General features: G+C 39.5%; 1 protein-coding gene across 13 annotated transcripts in view; it reads left to right on the plus strand.

Annotated features, from left to right (window-relative positions):
- LOC109401225 (uncharacterized protein DDB_G0284459) overlaps positions 1–17638 on the plus strand; it is a 337393-nt gene that overhangs the window by 288290 nt on the left and 31465 nt on the right. For all 13 annotated transcript variants that reach the window (XM_062842581.1, XM_062842583.1, XM_062842582.1 and 10 more), the window contains one exon: positions 9135–9514. In XM_062842581.1, coding sequence (XP_062698565.1) covers positions 9135–9514 — 380 coding nt within the window. The remainder of the gene's footprint in view (positions 1–9134; positions 9515–17638) is intronic.

Consider the following 17638-nt stretch of genomic DNA (forward strand, 5'->3'; position numbering starts at 1 on the left):
TCTCCAAAGATTTCATCAGGAACGTCTTCTCAGTATTTTTTTAGAAATTTATCCTGGGATTTCCGTGACATTTCTCCTGTGATTACATAAAACTTCCTTTCAATAATTCCAACAGGAATTTGACCAGAATTTTTTTTTTTTTAATCTAGGGTTTCCTTTCAAGGCTTTCTTTATGAATTTCTGCGAGATTCCTCCAGGAATTCATTTACTGAATGTTTAAAGAATTGCTCCGGAAATAGCTCATTGATTTTTTCTAAAGATTTCTGCATGGATTCTTCAAGGTGTTTCTCCATGGCCATTCTTATTAAAATAAAATCATCATGTTACAGATTATTCCAGAAAATCTACTATGTGTTCCTCCAGAGTGGTCACAAAAAAAAATCTGGCATGAATTGCTCCACCAATTCCTCCATGATGTTTCATAAACCATTTCAGAGAGTGTTTCGCCCATGTATTACTTCAGATTTTCTTCTGGATGTTTATTCAAAAAATTTTCTAGGCATTCGTTTAGAAAATGTATTTGAGATTCCTTCATAAAATCTAGCAAAAATTTCTTTAGAAATTCTCCAGAAATTTCCAATTTATCCAGAAATTCCACTAGGGATTTCTTCAGAAGTTTCACAATTCCTGTCAGAAAATCTTCCTGGGATTTCTTGAAAAAAATGTAATACATTCGAAAATGTTCTGCAAGATTCCTATAAAAACTTCCCTAGGGGTTCCTTAACAAATTTTTCGAGGATTTCTTTTAGAAAATCTCCTATGGCTTTTATTTTTAACCCTTCAGGGCGCGCGTCGTTGTAAAAAGTACAACACTATCCAACACAACCTCGCTCGTAGAATGCAGCGTAGTGAGTGCGGTGCAATTTTAGGATCAGACAGGCGCGTGTCCTGAAAGGTTAATTCGACTAATAATTTCTTTTGAAATATCTTAAGATTTTCCTCCAGAGATTTCTTTACAAATTTATCTAAGGATTACTTTTAAAAAGCTTCCACAGATTTTTCGATGCTCCTTTCAGGGACCCTTGCTGAAAACCACCCTGGGATTCATTAAAGAATCTTTCACGTATTCCTAAAAAATCTCCCAGGGATTCTTAAAAAAAATCTTTCAGGAGCACCTTCGGAAACACCTCGTAGATTTACTAGTAAAGTAAATCATCGTGGAAATCCTAAAGAAATTCGATTGGACATTCTTTCGCAAAATCTTCTAGGGAATTTCTTTGTCTAGACTTTAGAATATCCTCCAGAAATTTATCCAAGACCTTCTTAAGAAACTCTTGCACGGATTGCTTCCAAATATGTTGCATGCATTCCTTTAGAAAATACTTCAAGAATTCATTTCAAAAATTCTATATAGATTAAGGTAAATCTATAAAACTAAGTATGTCATGGGGTACGCTTTGGCGCATTCCTAATATGATCCACAAAACAATTTATTGATATGAAGTGCTCCGCGTGTCAAAAGGCCGAAAACTCCTGCATTATAAGTCATCATAATACAACCTGCAAGTTTTAAACTGATAAGATATTAAAAATTTAACCTTTAAAAATGTACATACATAAAATTGAGGGTCTATATAATAGAAGTGGGTCCACTAAATCAAGGTATACCTATGGAAAAATATAACATTCCCACAGAAGCAAAACCATGACCACACGACAAGAAGAACAGCAATATCATCAAAGACAAAGACGACAAATCACGTGAAATACGCTAGATAAGCTTAACACAACTCACGCCTAATTAAACATTTGTACAATATTATTTTTCCTTAAAAGAACTTCACCCAGAGTCCAATTATTTTAAAGTCAATAACGGCACCGGCCACGTCCTTACGGTCATCGGGAAAGGGAAGGAATGTTAGTTCGACAACCGTTGTTACTAGAAACCGTGGAATCCACAGCACCCCCACAGTTGTCTCGGGAAGCAGTATTTGTTAGTAGGGTAGGGTAAGGTGTGGATCTTGGAGTCACCTTTGGTAGGTGATATGATCTACTGGCTCATGTTTAAAGAGGGATATATTAATGATATGAATATTATCAGTTCCATTTTGTGTTCCTTGGTATGCACCATTAGCCTTTTCACTATAAGCTCAGTTTCGGAACTAGAGCCCAAGCTGAGGGTTACGTGTACGATTCGCGTTCGGACCAAGAACTTTTCATTATGGAAATGTTCTTGACTCCCTATGGCATTGAATATCTTTGTACCTGTTACACGATATGCCAAAGCTGAGAAGCAGGCTCGATCTCAGTTCAGGCGTTACTCCAAGAAAAGAAAGAAGTTCTACAACTTATATATGCATTTTCGTATTTTCAGTCTTTTCAATTTTCAGCCTTTTGTAATTTCAGCCTTATGTTACACTTTCTTGATTTCAGCCTTTCGTATTCAGCCTTTTGTGCATGCAGCCTTTTGAAATTCAGTCTTACAATAGTAAGGGTACATACATACGTCAGCGCATTGATCGTTTACTCAACTGTGAAAACCGACCGACCTTCCCACGAAAGTTGTTGCACGATTCCGGGTCCCCATCTCCCTCTAATAGCACAAATTTCCCAAATGAAGGAGAACGTACCTCTGGAACCGACCTACTGATACCATGTCCCTACCGAGAAAACCAACCGTCCCACGAAAATAGTAGCGCGTTTCTGGTTCTATATTTGTTTATTTGTTTATTAACACCAACAGACTTGTGTATGCCCCAATGATGTGACTTAAATCTAAGGTACAAAAACATTGAACAATCTCGAAAATATTCCAGAAAAAGCTCAAATAAGATGCGACTCGTTAACTACAAATACCGTACAAATTCACACAACAAGTATCATTTTCCTATTTACAACAAATGACTTAAATATTCAACTTTCGTGTCCTCATCTCCCTACCGATAAAACCGACCGACTCACGAAAATAGTCGCGCGCTTCTCACAGTATTGTACTTAGAGTATACGTAGAGTAAATTTCCAAGCTTAGATAGATATGTACGAATTATGTATATTACTAAGAGTAGTTCGATGTGCTACCTGTGATCGACGGCCGTTAAGGCCAATTATTTTTAATTTTCTCAATGATTATTGTGAGCTGCAATTACTTTATTTTAACATTTTTATCGCTCCAATATTAGGTCAGCACCAGAGCTACATGATTAATTTACAGAAAATACCAGACTCCAGGAGTCCTCATGAAAACGTATTGGCGAAATCACCCCAACTCCTTCTAGGATGTACGATCAAAACGATCAATTCTGACTATACATGTCAATGGTTGCTCCTCCGTGATTGATCTGAACTGGTACCAGTTGCACTGAGATCCAACTGAATAAGGGGCTGGGACATTCCACTTATTCTCAAAGTGCAATTTTAGCAGCTCATGCATATTTGATCAATAACGGCGCCGGCCAAGTCCTTATAGTCAGCTGGGAAGAGAAATGAATGTTAGAGTGTACTGGTTGTTGCTACTAGAGATCGAGAGCACTCTGCGTCCCCACAACCCGCACGGACTGGGGTATTTGTTAGACGGAAAGGATGGGAGATCTGGGAGTCACCGTTGGGTCGGTGATGCGATCCATGGATAGGGTTATTTATAGTGTTCGTGATAGATTGTGTGGTGAATAAGGTGAATAAGGTCAAGCGGCACAGCACGCTTTGGTTGCATAACTTATAGGCGTTATATATAATATACACTGTGCTGGGAGTGGAAGTTGGAAGTGAGGGAAACGACTTTTCTCAATTCGTTTCTGGTTCTAGCGATGGCTATGAACATATGAATATGCATGAGTTGTATATGTAGAGAAGAGAGAGCGAGAGAAAATGGATAGAAAGATACAAAGTAGGATGAAAAGGACGGGCCAGGGATTGAACCCATGACCTTCTGCATACGAATCAGAAGCGGTAGCCACTAGACCACCAAGCCCGTCTTCACCCCAACTCCTTCTAGGATGTAAAGAAAAAAATCGGAATAATCTCACCCAGTTCCATGTCGTCGGATCACCGCAACCACTCCTTGACTCCTTAAATTTTCTGCAATACCATTGGTTACCAATTGTGCATCCATTTTCATCACTTCACGTGTTTCGCTTTTCACTTTTTCCGCCGAACAATGTAATTGGGGACTACGAAGGTTGATGAGCCGGGAAACACTCTTTCTTCCTACGGGGTTTCTTATGGGACTATGAGTAAAAAAAAGCAAAAAATCTTCCCTCCTTCACTTTCCCACAGAAAACCGCAAACAAAATCATCACCTTCGTAGTCCCCAATGCGACCGAGATCCCCATCACTTTTTCTTTTTTTCCGCCGAACAATGCAACGCGGATTATGAAGCTGTTGTTAATTAGTTTAAATTGTCACCTATATGGTTTCGCATTATGCGATTTACAGTGTATTCTGTGTATCCTCGCCTTTGGCGTTTTCCAATCGATACCGATTTGGTTTTATTGTTGCTGTTCTTTGTTGTGCTGTTGTTGCGAAGAGTTTAATCTTACCTAGTTTGGGTAGTGGCTACGGTTAGGATAGCTCAGATCAATCTTCAGCATACAAGAACAGCAACGATCAATCTTTGCAGACTTATGCAAAATGGTACAGCCCAAGTGGCCTTGGTACAAGAACCTTACTTTCGTAAGGGAAAATTTCTATCTAGGAAACTTTGTGAACCCGGTGTTTGCCACTTTCAGTAAACATGAAATGGCAAACTCGCGTGTCATGCCTCGAGCCTGTGTGCTTGTCAACAACGCAATAGTTGCTACACTCATCTCTGAACTAACCACCAGAGATGTATATGCTATCACAATTGATGTATCTGTTGGAAACCTCAACAGGAAATACGTCTATTGTTCTGTGTATTTACCGCATGATGAACCATCCCCTACGGATGCTTTGAAATAAGTCATCGCATACTGCACTTCAAAAGGCCTTCCGCTAATTGTTGGCAGTGATGCTAATGCTCACCATATCATCTGGGGCAGCTCAGACATTAACTTGAGAGGCTCCAGTTTGATGGAGTACTTAAGTAGTACAGATCTTGCATTACTTAACATAGGCAACCGCCCAACCTTCATGGTATCTGCTAGAGAGGAAGTGTTAGATATAACGCTTTGCTCTAGCAGAATTAGTCACGAGCTGACCAATTGGCATGTGTCAGATGAAGAATCTTTATCTGACCATCGCTATATATTTTTTAAACATTCAAATGTTACTTCGCAAACATTGCGTTTCAGGAATCCTCGGTCAACAAACTGGGATCTTTATACTGATTTGGTTGCAACCAAATTTCATGGATATTCACCATCCATTGACACTCCAAGTGATTTAGATGATGCCGTTGATACTACAACGACCTTCATCATGGAAGCTTTTGAAGAAGCATGCCCTCTACGGTCTGTGAAGATCACAAGAAGAACCCCTTGGTGGAACTCTGATCTGGCGAAACTCAGGAAACAATGTAGAAAGAGTTGGAACAGACGACGTTCGGCTGGTTCGGAGGCTTTCAGGTCGGCTCGCAAGGCCTACAGGAAAGCTCTCCGGTCTGCTGAACGATCCGGCTGGAAAAACCTTTGTACAAATGTTTCCAGCTTGAGTGAAGTCAGTCGGTTAAACAAAATCCTTGCGAAATCTAAGGATTTCCGGGTGAACGAACTTCGTTTGCCAAATGGCGATCTGACTTCCTCTGATGAGGAAGTTCTGGAATGCTTATTCAGCACACACTTCCCTGGATGTGTGGATATTACATCTTCGGATGAACCTGATATCTTTTCTTGTAGTTATGATTCTTTAGCTTCGGCTCGGAGTATTGTAACTATAGAATCGATTGAGTGGGCTCTAAATAGCTTTGCTCCTTTCAAATCTCCTGGGGCAGATGGGATTTATCCTATTTTGCTTCAGAAGGGATTTGATTATTTCAAACATGTTTTGAAAAAACTACTTGTTTGCAGTTTTGCTACAGGGTATATTCCCAAATCCTGGAGGGATATTACTGTAAAGTTTATTCCGAAAGTGGGTCGTGCGTCGTATGAAGAGGCAAAGAGTTTCAGACCTATCAGTTTGACCTCTTTTCTTCTGAAATGCTTACAACGCATTGTGGATCATCATCCGTGATATTCATCTGGCCAACGTGCCTCTTCATGTGAACCAACATGCCTACCAATCTGGTAAGTCCACTGTGACTCTTTTACACAAGGTTGTTTACGATATCGAGAAAGCATTCGCTCAAAAGCAATCTTGTTTGGGTGTTTTCTTAGATATCGAGGGTGCCTTTGACAACGTGCCTTTTGATGCCATATTGGAAGCCGCACGGAGTCATGGTATATCTCCAATGATTTCCAATTGGATTCACCAAATGCTCAAAAACCGATATCTCTTCTCGACATTGCGTCTAGCAGGGATTAGGAAATTGAGTGTTTGTGGATGCCCCCAAGGGGGAGTCTTATCACCGCTTTTGTGGAATCTCGTAGCAGATACGCTATTGAGGCAACTCAATAATAGCGGTTTTCCTACTTATGGTTTTGCCGACGACTACCTATCATTGTTAGTTGGTATGTGCATCAGCATCCTTTTCGACCTGATGCAAAACGCCCTTCAGGTAGTTGAGGGTTGGTGTCGCCAATATGGCCTTTCGGTTAATCCGAGTAAAACATCTATTGTTCTTTTCACGAAAAGGCAAAACCGTAATGGCGTTAGACCTTTGCGTCTCTTTGATTCTGAAATCGATGTGACTGAACAGGTAAAGTACGTTGGAGTCATTCTTGATTCCAAGCTTTCCAGGACACCTCACATTGAGTTCAGAATCAAGAAAGCTTGTATGGCCTTCGGGCAATGCCGGCGTACTTTTGGTACAACTTGGGGTCTAAAACCCAAGTATATCAAATGGATTTACACAACTGTGGTTCGGCCAGTATTGGCTTATGGATGTCTTGTGTGGTGGCAAAAGGGTGAAGTGAGAACGGTCCAATCAAAATTAGGCCATCTCCAAAGGATGTGCTTAATGGCGATGTCTGGAGCGTTCTCTTCAACTCCCACGGCAGCGCTCGAAGTTCTCTTTGACGTTGCCCCACTACACATTCATCTCAAACAAGAAGCACTTTCTTGCACTTACCGGTTACGGGTACTCGGTCTACTAGAGGAAACTCCTGTGAACCGCACATCAACACACACCTCGTTGTTTTCACTTTTGGTGAATTGGGACAAAATTGTCCTTGCTCCAAGTGATCTTACAATTGCTTGTAATTTTCCATATAGGACATTTTCCACGAAATTCCCTTCACGGGAAGAGTGGACATCTGGTTATCTGGAAAGAAGTATTTCAGACGGCATCGTATGTTACACTGATGGCTCCCTTCTCGAAGGTCGAGCAGTTGCTGGTGTTTATTCTCGTGAGCTAAGGCTGTATCAGTCTTACTCACTTGGTAGACACTGCACCGTTTTTCAGGCCGAAATCTTTGCTCTTATGTGCGAAGTGCATTCAGCACTTCAGCAGCACGTAATGGGCAAAGTAATATACTTCTGTTCAGATAGCCAGGCTGCTATTAAAGCACTTGCTTCGGCCAACTCCAGGTCGAAGATAGTTATCGCTTGTCGAACTCAAATCGAGGAGCTGAATTCAGCAAACGCTGTTCACCTTCTATGGGTACCTGGTCATTCTTCCATCGCTGGAAATGAATTGGCTGATGAGTTAGCTCGCTCTGGAGCATCACATGACTTCATTGGCCCTGAGCCAGCTATTCCGATATCGAAGTGTTGGATTAAGCTTCAGATTCACACCTGGGCTGTCACTCAACACAGACAATATTGGAATAGTTTGGAGTCATGTCGTCAAACCAAATTGTATAGTGCTGAGCCATCTCTACGGGTGGCGAAGTATCTAACTAATCTGTCTAAGCAGAATTGCAGCATGCTGGTCAAAGCATTGACTGGCCACTGCCGACTCAGCTATCACATGGCGAATATTCAGCAAGCTGATTCATTTGCCTGTGATAGCTGTGAATCCGATTATGGAACTTCGTATCATTTGATATGTAACTGTCCAGTTTTCGCGCAACTGCGTTTCCGAGTATTCGGTAAACACTTATTAAGTGAAACAGACTTCAGAAACCTGAATCTTCAGGATATTCTGTTGTTCTTAACCCGCTGTGGTAAATAGCTATAGGCGTATTCGCTTTATGCGTTATTACAGTGCCCTTTTCAGGGCGCTGTTTGAACCCATTGTGGTACGCTTGTGCGTTAGTACCCTCTTCCAGGGTATTTTTCCTATTTCCCTACCTCTCCCCATCCCCATCCAAATCCTTTTTCCTTCCTTTTCCCTCAGGTAGATGATGAAATAGGCTGTTATTTTGGCGATGGCACAAATGTCCCAAAAGGAGGATAACGTGCCTCTGGAGCCGGCCTTCTGATACCTGATACCCCAATGCGACCGAGATCCCCATCACTTTTTCTTTTTTTCCGCCGAACAATGCAACGCGTTCGAGAACTCCATCGCAACTGCCCCAAACACGCGTCATTTTTTTTTCGCCGCACAATCAATACTCATCTAAAAGATTAGCGTAGCTCTTAATTCATAGTTCAACTAAGCATTCGTCAGCACAACCCCTATGAAATTATTCCAAAACTTTTTCAGAAGAAGTTCTTTTAGTTTACGAAGTAGATTTGAGATTTTCAGATTTCACAAATAACAAAAATTTTAGTTTAGTTTGGTTTGGTTTGGAAACTAGATCAGGTTTGCAACAAAAGCAAATCGAGTCCAGAATAAACTAGAACTTCGGTCAAAACGTTATAATTTCATCGAAAATCCATAAATTCGTGAATAATCAGGTTTGGCAGCCACTGTATACATAGTTATAGCTAGTAGGCTTGCACTTAGAGCCGATAGGCGTGAGAATTGAGATGCAACCACGAAAGCTAGATGCGCAACTTTGTGGCATTCAAATAGCAAAAGCCCAAGTCGGATAAGATAGGTAAATATCGTAAGACGGGGGCTGTCTGCGCAGCAAAACAATACCCATGAATAGATAAGGCCTGTTTGATTTGCTGCGTTTCAACATTCAAGCCTTGCCTTAGACTTAGATTGAAGTTATTATCTACGAGTTGAAACAAATTGCACCAAGATTGTTGATTAGTAATTTAAGTTTTTTTTATCTTTTCCATCATTGCAGATAACAACCTGAGTGAAAAGCAAAACTACGCCGATCAAGAAAAAGAGAACGTTTCAAATTACGACGATCATCAACAGTACCGAAGTCAGCAACAGTCACCGCAGCAGCAGCAGCCTTCACAGGTCATCGACCCGTTCCTGGCCATTCCCGAGCCGCCCGAGAATCTCCAACTGCAGCAATGTCCCATTTGTTCGCGCAACTTTGTGCCAACGTCGCTGGCCAAGCACATCGGCATCTGCGAGCGGATGCAGTCCAAGAAGCGTAAACCGTTCGATTCGTCCCGACAGCGACGCGAGGGAACCGAACTGGCCTCGTACCTGCCAAAGAACTTCGGTCTGCCCCAGAATCACCCGCAGACGCGAGTTTCACCACCAAAAACGGTAAGTTGCTGCTAGCTGGAGCTCGCCCGGCGCGGAATGATTTATTTGTATTTGCGGTTGCGCTTAAGTGCATTAAAAGGTCCATTATATTCAGGGCGGACCGTAAAGTATACAACATTCAAACAGTTGACATTTGTTACGGATCTTATCTGCATTTAAACTCGTAGCTCTGTGCGTCCTACGCACTCCTAAAAGGTCCAATTGAAAGGGAAATCGAAGTCCGATTGTAGCTAGGGCTGAACAAATTGGCGACGAATGTATTTTCAATTTGTAACTGACCAAGTACTACACATGTAGCACTGTTAACGAACGGCTGACGTAACTCGAGAAGCGGTTTGTCCATCTTTTAATGCAAATCAACGATCGTTTTGCCCTGTCTGTAGGTATTACGAACGCACGGCTTTGTCTGCTTTAATGACTAGTTTGTCTTGACGATTCCGACTGTACTTAATGGAAGATAGTTTTTCATTAGCACATAACGTTGTGTTTCATTGGATTTAAATTGGCTCCAAATGGGCAATCATAAGTCTGCTGGTTGAATTCTAATTAGAGTGATGTCACTTCACATGGTTTAAAATATCGGTTCAATGGAACATTGAAATGACTAAAACGGCCACTACGATATTAAGAGCGCTACCGTAGCCTCATGTGTTTGGCATAAGGCTCAATCGAAAATTGCATATTTTCAAAAAAAAATAAAATAAAAACACTTCAAAATGATCAATATTTAAATCGAATCATATTAGAATGTCCGATTGTTCGTTTGGTCAACTATGCTTTGGTTTGTCAGTCCAAAGCCTTACCATCTGAACCATTTCTCATATTCTACTGAGGTACATTATATGCCACTTTTGTTAAGGCAACCTGTCACTTGAATCAATGATCAATCATTGCAATCATCAAGAAAAAGCAAAGTTACTATGTTTGATTTTTCTGCCTGCCAGCAGTTGCGTTGAGTGTTTGAATTTCGTAGAACAAAAACTGCTGTAAAATGTAACTTTTTAGCATACTTGCATGTCTGAAAAACGGATAAATATGATCAAAACATCCTCCTATCAGTACATAATGTTCACAAAAGTTGTAAGGAATAATAAACATATCTTTCATTTAAGGGTTGCCACGATATTTTATATGGCCTCCACGGGCATTTTTTAAAGGCGAAAAATGACCAAAAAAACACAATTTTGACTTGAGGCACCTCAAAACTTTCACCAATTTAAGTGAAAATTTGACCAGAAGTTTGTTTCAGCATTAGAATTAAGATATGGGGGTGACTGGCTGAATTCGAGAAATTTCATTTTTTATGAAGAGGTCTAATGTATATCAATCGGACATTCTTATTTTCTGAAGAAAAGTGCTTTTCCAATTTTGGAGAATATGCTGCAACTGTAAGAAAAATTTGCTTCAATGATCCATTGTGGGTTTAGGGTATTATCGTACTTGCTACACATTGTTCTTCAACTTGAGCACCACCATTCAGCTAGAGTAAACTTGTTAACGTCTTGAAAAAAAAATCTGATTATGAGGTCCACAATATTCTGATTGGCAGGACTTTAATGTAATTCTGGGGAGTTTCGAAAGGAATACTGGATGACATTTGGGGAAATTTGCAGTCAGAAATTACCGGTTCAGTCTACGGTAAACAGAATTCTGCTGGGATTATCACGTAAATCACGTAAAAAATTGTGTGAAATTCCAAAAAAAAAAACACACTGGGGACGAACTTTGCTGTAACTTTGAGGAAAAATATTTAGTTGCAGATTCCGGTGAGAATTTATATTTGCGTGTGTAGGAAAATTGTAGTGGTATTCTGCAAGTGAATATCACTAAAACTTCAAAAGCTATTCTGCCGTGTGCAGCATAGTTGTCCCTTGTTAATAGGAAGTCCCACAGAACATGGGACAACTATGCTGCAGAAGTTGCTACTGGAGAAATTCTTTACAAATCTGCAGAAGGAATTCTTTGAGAAATTTTTGGAGGAATTCCTCAATGAGAAAGTCCTGTACAAAGTTTATAAGAAACTCATAGAAAAAATCCTTGTAGAAGTCCTAAAGTCATTTCATAAGGTATATCATCAAAACTACAGAATTCAGTAATAAATGTCAGTCCTAAAAGATTCACATTAGACACATAAGGAGTGTATCGGAAATTAACTATAAACATTCAGGATGCTCTATCTCGAAGCATGTTTGGTCTTATCATTTCGGTTCTTCTATCAAATCATCACAATATAGTCAAGTTTAGAACAGCCTGAAAAAAATTGAAAAATGTTTAGCATTATTGAAAATATTGTAGAATGAATACATCTCACAAATTAAAATTTTGGACAAATTGTTGTTTTTTAAAGATTTTTCAGCGTTTCAATAACCTGTAGCGAATAAAACTTGTGCGGCGAAAAATCCAAAAAATATTAATTATTGTTAGCAGTTATGTACACATAACATATCACCGAACACCAACTTAAAAAAATATTTATGATCGAAAAACTCTCAACATTTAAAAAATGGCCTATCCTAAAAATACACTTATTTTTTGTCGAACTTTGACAGTCTGTTTTAAATATATTCAAAGGTTATACAATTCCGTTCTCTACTAAAGCTACCTCGTCGTTAAGTTTAAAAACATTTCCAGTTTAAAAATATTGAATTATTAATTTGATGTATTTTTTATTTGCGTAATCGTGCTTTGAATGAGCATCAAAAAATGGGGTCCCTGAAAAATGACCTTTTTTCATTTTTAAGAATTGCGCTAAAATGGAGTCGCTTTTTTTCTTGAAAATAATTTTTTACCTGTATTATGAGCAATCTGGGAAAGAATATATTTGCGCTAAAATATTTAAAAAAATCAAAAAATTTTCCATTTTTTCCGCAGTTTCAAATTTTTAAGAGGTGTCCAAAATTTCAAGATCATGCGTTTAAACTTTGAGATTGATGTCCATGTAAAATAATTATTTTTACAAAAGCAAAAGTGCCATTCCTTTTTCTAAGGATTTATATAGTACCTCCAAAAATAAAATTATTTATAACTCGAATAAATTATTTTTTAGGATGTTTTGAACATATATAGTTAATTTTCGATACACTCCTTACAGTCAGGTTTTTTTTACGCGGTTTTTTTACAAGGTTTTCATTTACGAGGTTTTTTTTACGCGGATTTTTGAATTAACGCGGTTTTTATTACGCGGATTTTTGAATTAACGCGGTTTATTTTTACGCGGATTTTTGAATTAACGCGGTTTTCATTTACGTGGATTTTTAATTTTAAGCCGGAATTTTTCCAAGCATTATTATAGAGTTTTTTCTACATATTTCTGTAGTTTTGGTGCTTAACAGCATTAAAAAGGTAGAATATGATGCAGAGTAATTTTCTGGATATCCAAGGACATCCAAACTGTTCTGAGTTTAGATCCTAAAGTCTACGTCTGTAACGGAAACTTCTTGCATTATACAAAGCAACGATTTGTAATCTATTATACCTAGTAAGTATTTTAAAAGTTCAATAGACAGTTTCAGATCAGTCGGGATATCCTAGGTCATGCAAACTGTTCTGGAGTTTAGATCCCATATTCTACGGGTGCAGCGGTAACTTCTAGCATTACACAAAGCAACGATTTGTAATCTATTAAGCCCAGTAAGTATTTTGAAAGTTCAATAGACAGTTTCAGATCAGTCGGGATACCCTAGGTCATCCAAACTATTCTGGAGTTTAGATCCTAAAGTCTACGGGTGCAGCGGTAGCTTCTTGCATCATACAAATCAACGATTTGTAATCTATTATGCTCAGTAAGTCTTTTGAAAGTTCAATAGATAGTTTCAAATCAGTCGGGATATCCTAGTTCATCCAAAATATTCTGGGGTTTAGATTCTAAAGTCTACGGGTGTACCGGTAACTGCATTCATAATACAAAGCTACGACTTGTAATCTTTCATGACTTACTGAACATCTCAAAGTTTAATAGACAGCATCAGATCTGTTGAGATGTCTAAGGACATCCAAACCGTTCTTGAGATTACATGAACTTTTTTCATTGTACAAATCTACGATTTGTAATCTATTATGTCCAGAGATTATTATTATATCTATTATTGTATCTATCTATCAGATAATTATGTCTATTATGTCCATTTCTGGCTGTTCAATTGGCTGCTTTGGAATATTTTAAAACTATTTTGGAATAATTATTAATTCAATCCCTGTCTAATTATGTATTGTTACTATTTTTAGCTTGAGAAACTACTGTCATAGCCATAGACTTTAAAAACTGAGTTCCAGAACACTTAGGATTACCTGGAATATCCCAAAGTTTTGCTTTGTGACCTTTAACTATCAACCTTCGAGCAATCGCGCTGTTGTATTTTGTACAACACGTTGAAATAATCTCGCTTTTCGTGTTCAGTAATTAGCGTGGTGCTGACGGTGGTGGGCAACCGCGCGAGTTACGGAAGGTTAAGTGAACATGATTTACTGCCTCTACTTCGACACTTATGCGACAACTGTGAGATGGATGTCAATTTCTTGATTTTGCTTTGGCTGACCAAGCCATGTGGGAAATTACACTGTTGAAAAAGCTTTGACATCCATGTGCACAACAGAACATGTGTTCGATGAACAAATTGAGATTTGAAATTATGAAAAGAAATCCACGTACTCCGGTGAGACTCGAACTCACGACTCCCAATTCGCTAGACGGGCGCTTCTATTCCTTCAAGCTACGGAGTCACTCGACTATCTCCGTCGCCAGCAGGCCTAGAACTGAACTCGATTCCACAATCGCACATGGTTATCTTCTTTTCACAATCCAAACCCCCTTCGGATGGGATTAGATGAACATCTAACACATTGTCTGTTGTGCACATGTATGTCAAAGCGGGAGAGGAAGTTATTTTTAATTGTCGAGAGCTTCGGGCACTGCCTTCCAATCACTTATTGGTATGGCAATTAGTGTGCAGTCGGACTCTCGACGGGTCGGTCCTCGGCCGACCGAATACGGTAAGGGTGACCGTAGCACCTTACAAATGTCAATTTCTTGATTTTGCTTTGGCTGACCAAGCCATGTGGGAAATTACACTGTTGAAAATGCTTTGGCATCCATGTGCACAACAGAACATGTGCTCGATGAACAAATTGAGATTTGAAATTATGAAAAGAAATCCGCGTACTCCGGTGAGACTCGAACTCACGACTCCCAATTCGCTAGACGGGCGCTTCTAATCCTTCAAGCTACGGAGTCACTCGACTATCTCCGTCGCCAGCAGGCCTAGAACTGAACTCGATTCCACAATCGCACATGGTTATCTTCTTTTCACAATCCAAACCCCCTTCGGATGGGATTAGATGAACATCTAACACATTGTCTGTTGTGCACATGTATGTCAAAGCGGGAGAGGAAGTTATTTTTAATTGTCGAGAGCTTCGGGCACTGCCTTCCAATCACTTATTGGTATGGCAATTAGTGTGCAGTCGGACTCTCGACGGGTCGGTCCTCGGCCGACCGAATACGGTAAGGGTGACCGTAGCACCTTACAAATGTCAATTTCTTGATTTTGCTTTGGCTGACCAAGCCATGTGGGAAATTACACTGTTGAAAATGCTTTGACATCCATGTGCACAACAGAACATGTGCTCGATGAACAAATTGAGATTTGAAATTATGAAAAGAAATCCACGTACTCCGGTGAGACTCGAACTCACGACTCCCAATTCGCTAGACGGGCGCTTCTGCCATACCAATAAGTGATTGGAAGGCAGTGCCCGAAGCTCTCGACAATTAAAAATAACTTCCTCTCCCGCTTTGACATACATGTGCACAACAGACAATGTGTTAGATGTTCATCTAATCCCATCCGAAGGGGGTTTGGATTGTGAAAAGAAGATAACCATGTGCGATTGTGGAATCGAGTTCAGTTCTAGGCCTGCTGGCGACGGAGATAGTCGAGTGACTCCGTAGCTTGAAGGAATAGAAGCGCCCGTCTAGCGAATTGGGAGTCGTGAGTTCGAGTCTCACCGGAGTACGTGGATTTCTTTTCATAATTTCAAATCTCAATTTGTTCATCGAGCACATGTTCTGTTGTGCACATGGATGTCAAAGCATTTTCAACAGTGTGAGATGGAGTTTTAACAACCAGTGTTGCAAAACTTCATATCATTCATTTGAACATTAACCAACAAATCTTTTCAAACATTTTTCCTTCTATTCATGTTCAAAACGATTTCATTCAATCAGGACACCTATCAAATGAGAAGCGAATCCTTGTCAATTCAATACATTGTCACTCGAATGAGTAGCTGGGCACGAAACACGAGAAAACCCTGCTAAATTCCGCCAGACTGAAAAAATATCGAATGTCGGGTCAAAGTTGGGTCAATTTGTATCGAATGTTGAGCCACTGTTGGACCAACATCGACCAAGTATTGGGTCCATGTTGGGTTTGGTGGCCAAAATAAAAATAGGTGAATGATAGGTTGATGTCGGGTTTGACGTCATCAATGATGGTAAAAGCTTTAAACCTTTAAACAATAGCTTGGCAGTTTGTGTAACTTGTAGAAATTTTGAGTGACAGACAAAAATCTTAAAATGTTGTCTTAAAATAATTCGTTGAGTTCATTTTTTAATATAAAATTAAGAAGGAAATTATTGAGTTAAAGTTATAAAACATGGTTTTCATTTACGCGGATTTTTGAATTAACACGGTTTTTTTACGCGGATTTTTGAATTAACGCGGTTTTTTTAACGCGGTATGTATCCCCCACGTAAAAAAAAAACCTGACTGTATTAGGAAATGTAAGAATGAACCTTCGGAAGGATTGCGGAATAATGTGCAGGTATTACAGAAGGAATTCCTGGAGGAATCAATCACAGAAGAAGTATTCAACTGGGCTAGGTATGTAATCTCGAGACACACGCTTCGCGGCGTGATAGTCACGTTATTTAATTATCACACCAGGTCCGCTCCACTTTGCAAGAATCCCAGAGTGAATTGCTGAAGAAATCTCAGAAGAAACTCCTGGAGGTATCTGAAATGAATTTTTTGGATGAAACTTGAGGGAATTCCGAAAGGAATCCAGCAAAGTATTCGTAAAGGAATCTCGGGATTAATTTATGAAGCAATACTCGAAGAATTTTGGAAGGAACTGTGGGAGAAACTAATGAAGGAGAAATCAAGCAGAAATCTAGAAGAAGGATCCTAGAGGAATCACGAAAAGTACGCCTAGAAGAATCCAGGAAGGAATCCCAAAAAGAACTCCTGGAGGAATCACAGAGGGTTTTCCTGAATGACTTTCACAATGAAGTCCTTGATGAATCACTGGAGGAAGTTCTGGGTGAATCTTAAACAGAATTCCTGGACAAATCTCAGAAATGACTCCTGGTTAATCTTGGAAGAAAATGGAATCTCAGAAAGCATTCCGCGAGAAGCCGGTGAAGGAACTTCTGAAGGAACAGCTTCTGGAGAAATGTCAGAAAAAGGAATCCTGAAAAAAAGGAACCCCAAAAAGAACTCCTTGAGGAATTTCAGAAGACGCTCCTTGGGGAATCCCAAAAAGAAATATTGATTAATCTTAGAAGAAAACCATGAGGATTCCCAGAAGGAACTGCGTAAATAACCCGTAAATGAACTCCTGAATGAATCCTCAGAAAGAAATTTCTGAAGGAATCTCGGAAGAAAATCCCAGAAGAAACCTGGGATTCCTCAAGAAAGAAATCTTTCTGGGATTTCTTATGAAGTTTTTTTAGAATTGATGATGATGATGATGATCGTGTACCCACCATCAGTGCAAGGATTACCTATGGCTGCAGAGTCATACCGGAAGGGAATAATCTACCTGATGGTTTGTTGTAGCAGCGCAAGCTAAATTCACTGGAGACCTTCGGAAGACAACACGATGGTTGTTATCTCGTGACAAAGTCTGGCAACCCCAGGAACATTTGTCCGGAAATCAATTCATTTAGCTTCCTTAGGCTTCCCCGCCCGAAACCTTAAGTATCATGTAATTTAAATATGATTAATTATTGAGTTGACCAATTACCTGATTTCACCTGAAATAATAAATATTATTATTATGATACTAGAATTGTAATTGACCTATATTACAAGTACAACTTTATTTACCTGAACAGCGCTGGAG

The sequence above is a fragment of the Aedes albopictus genome, chromosome 3, assembly GCF_035046485.1.
Source record: "Aedes albopictus strain Foshan chromosome 3, AalbF5, whole genome shotgun sequence".
NCBI classification, from domain to species: domain Eukaryota; kingdom Metazoa; phylum Arthropoda; class Insecta; order Diptera; family Culicidae; genus Aedes; species Aedes albopictus.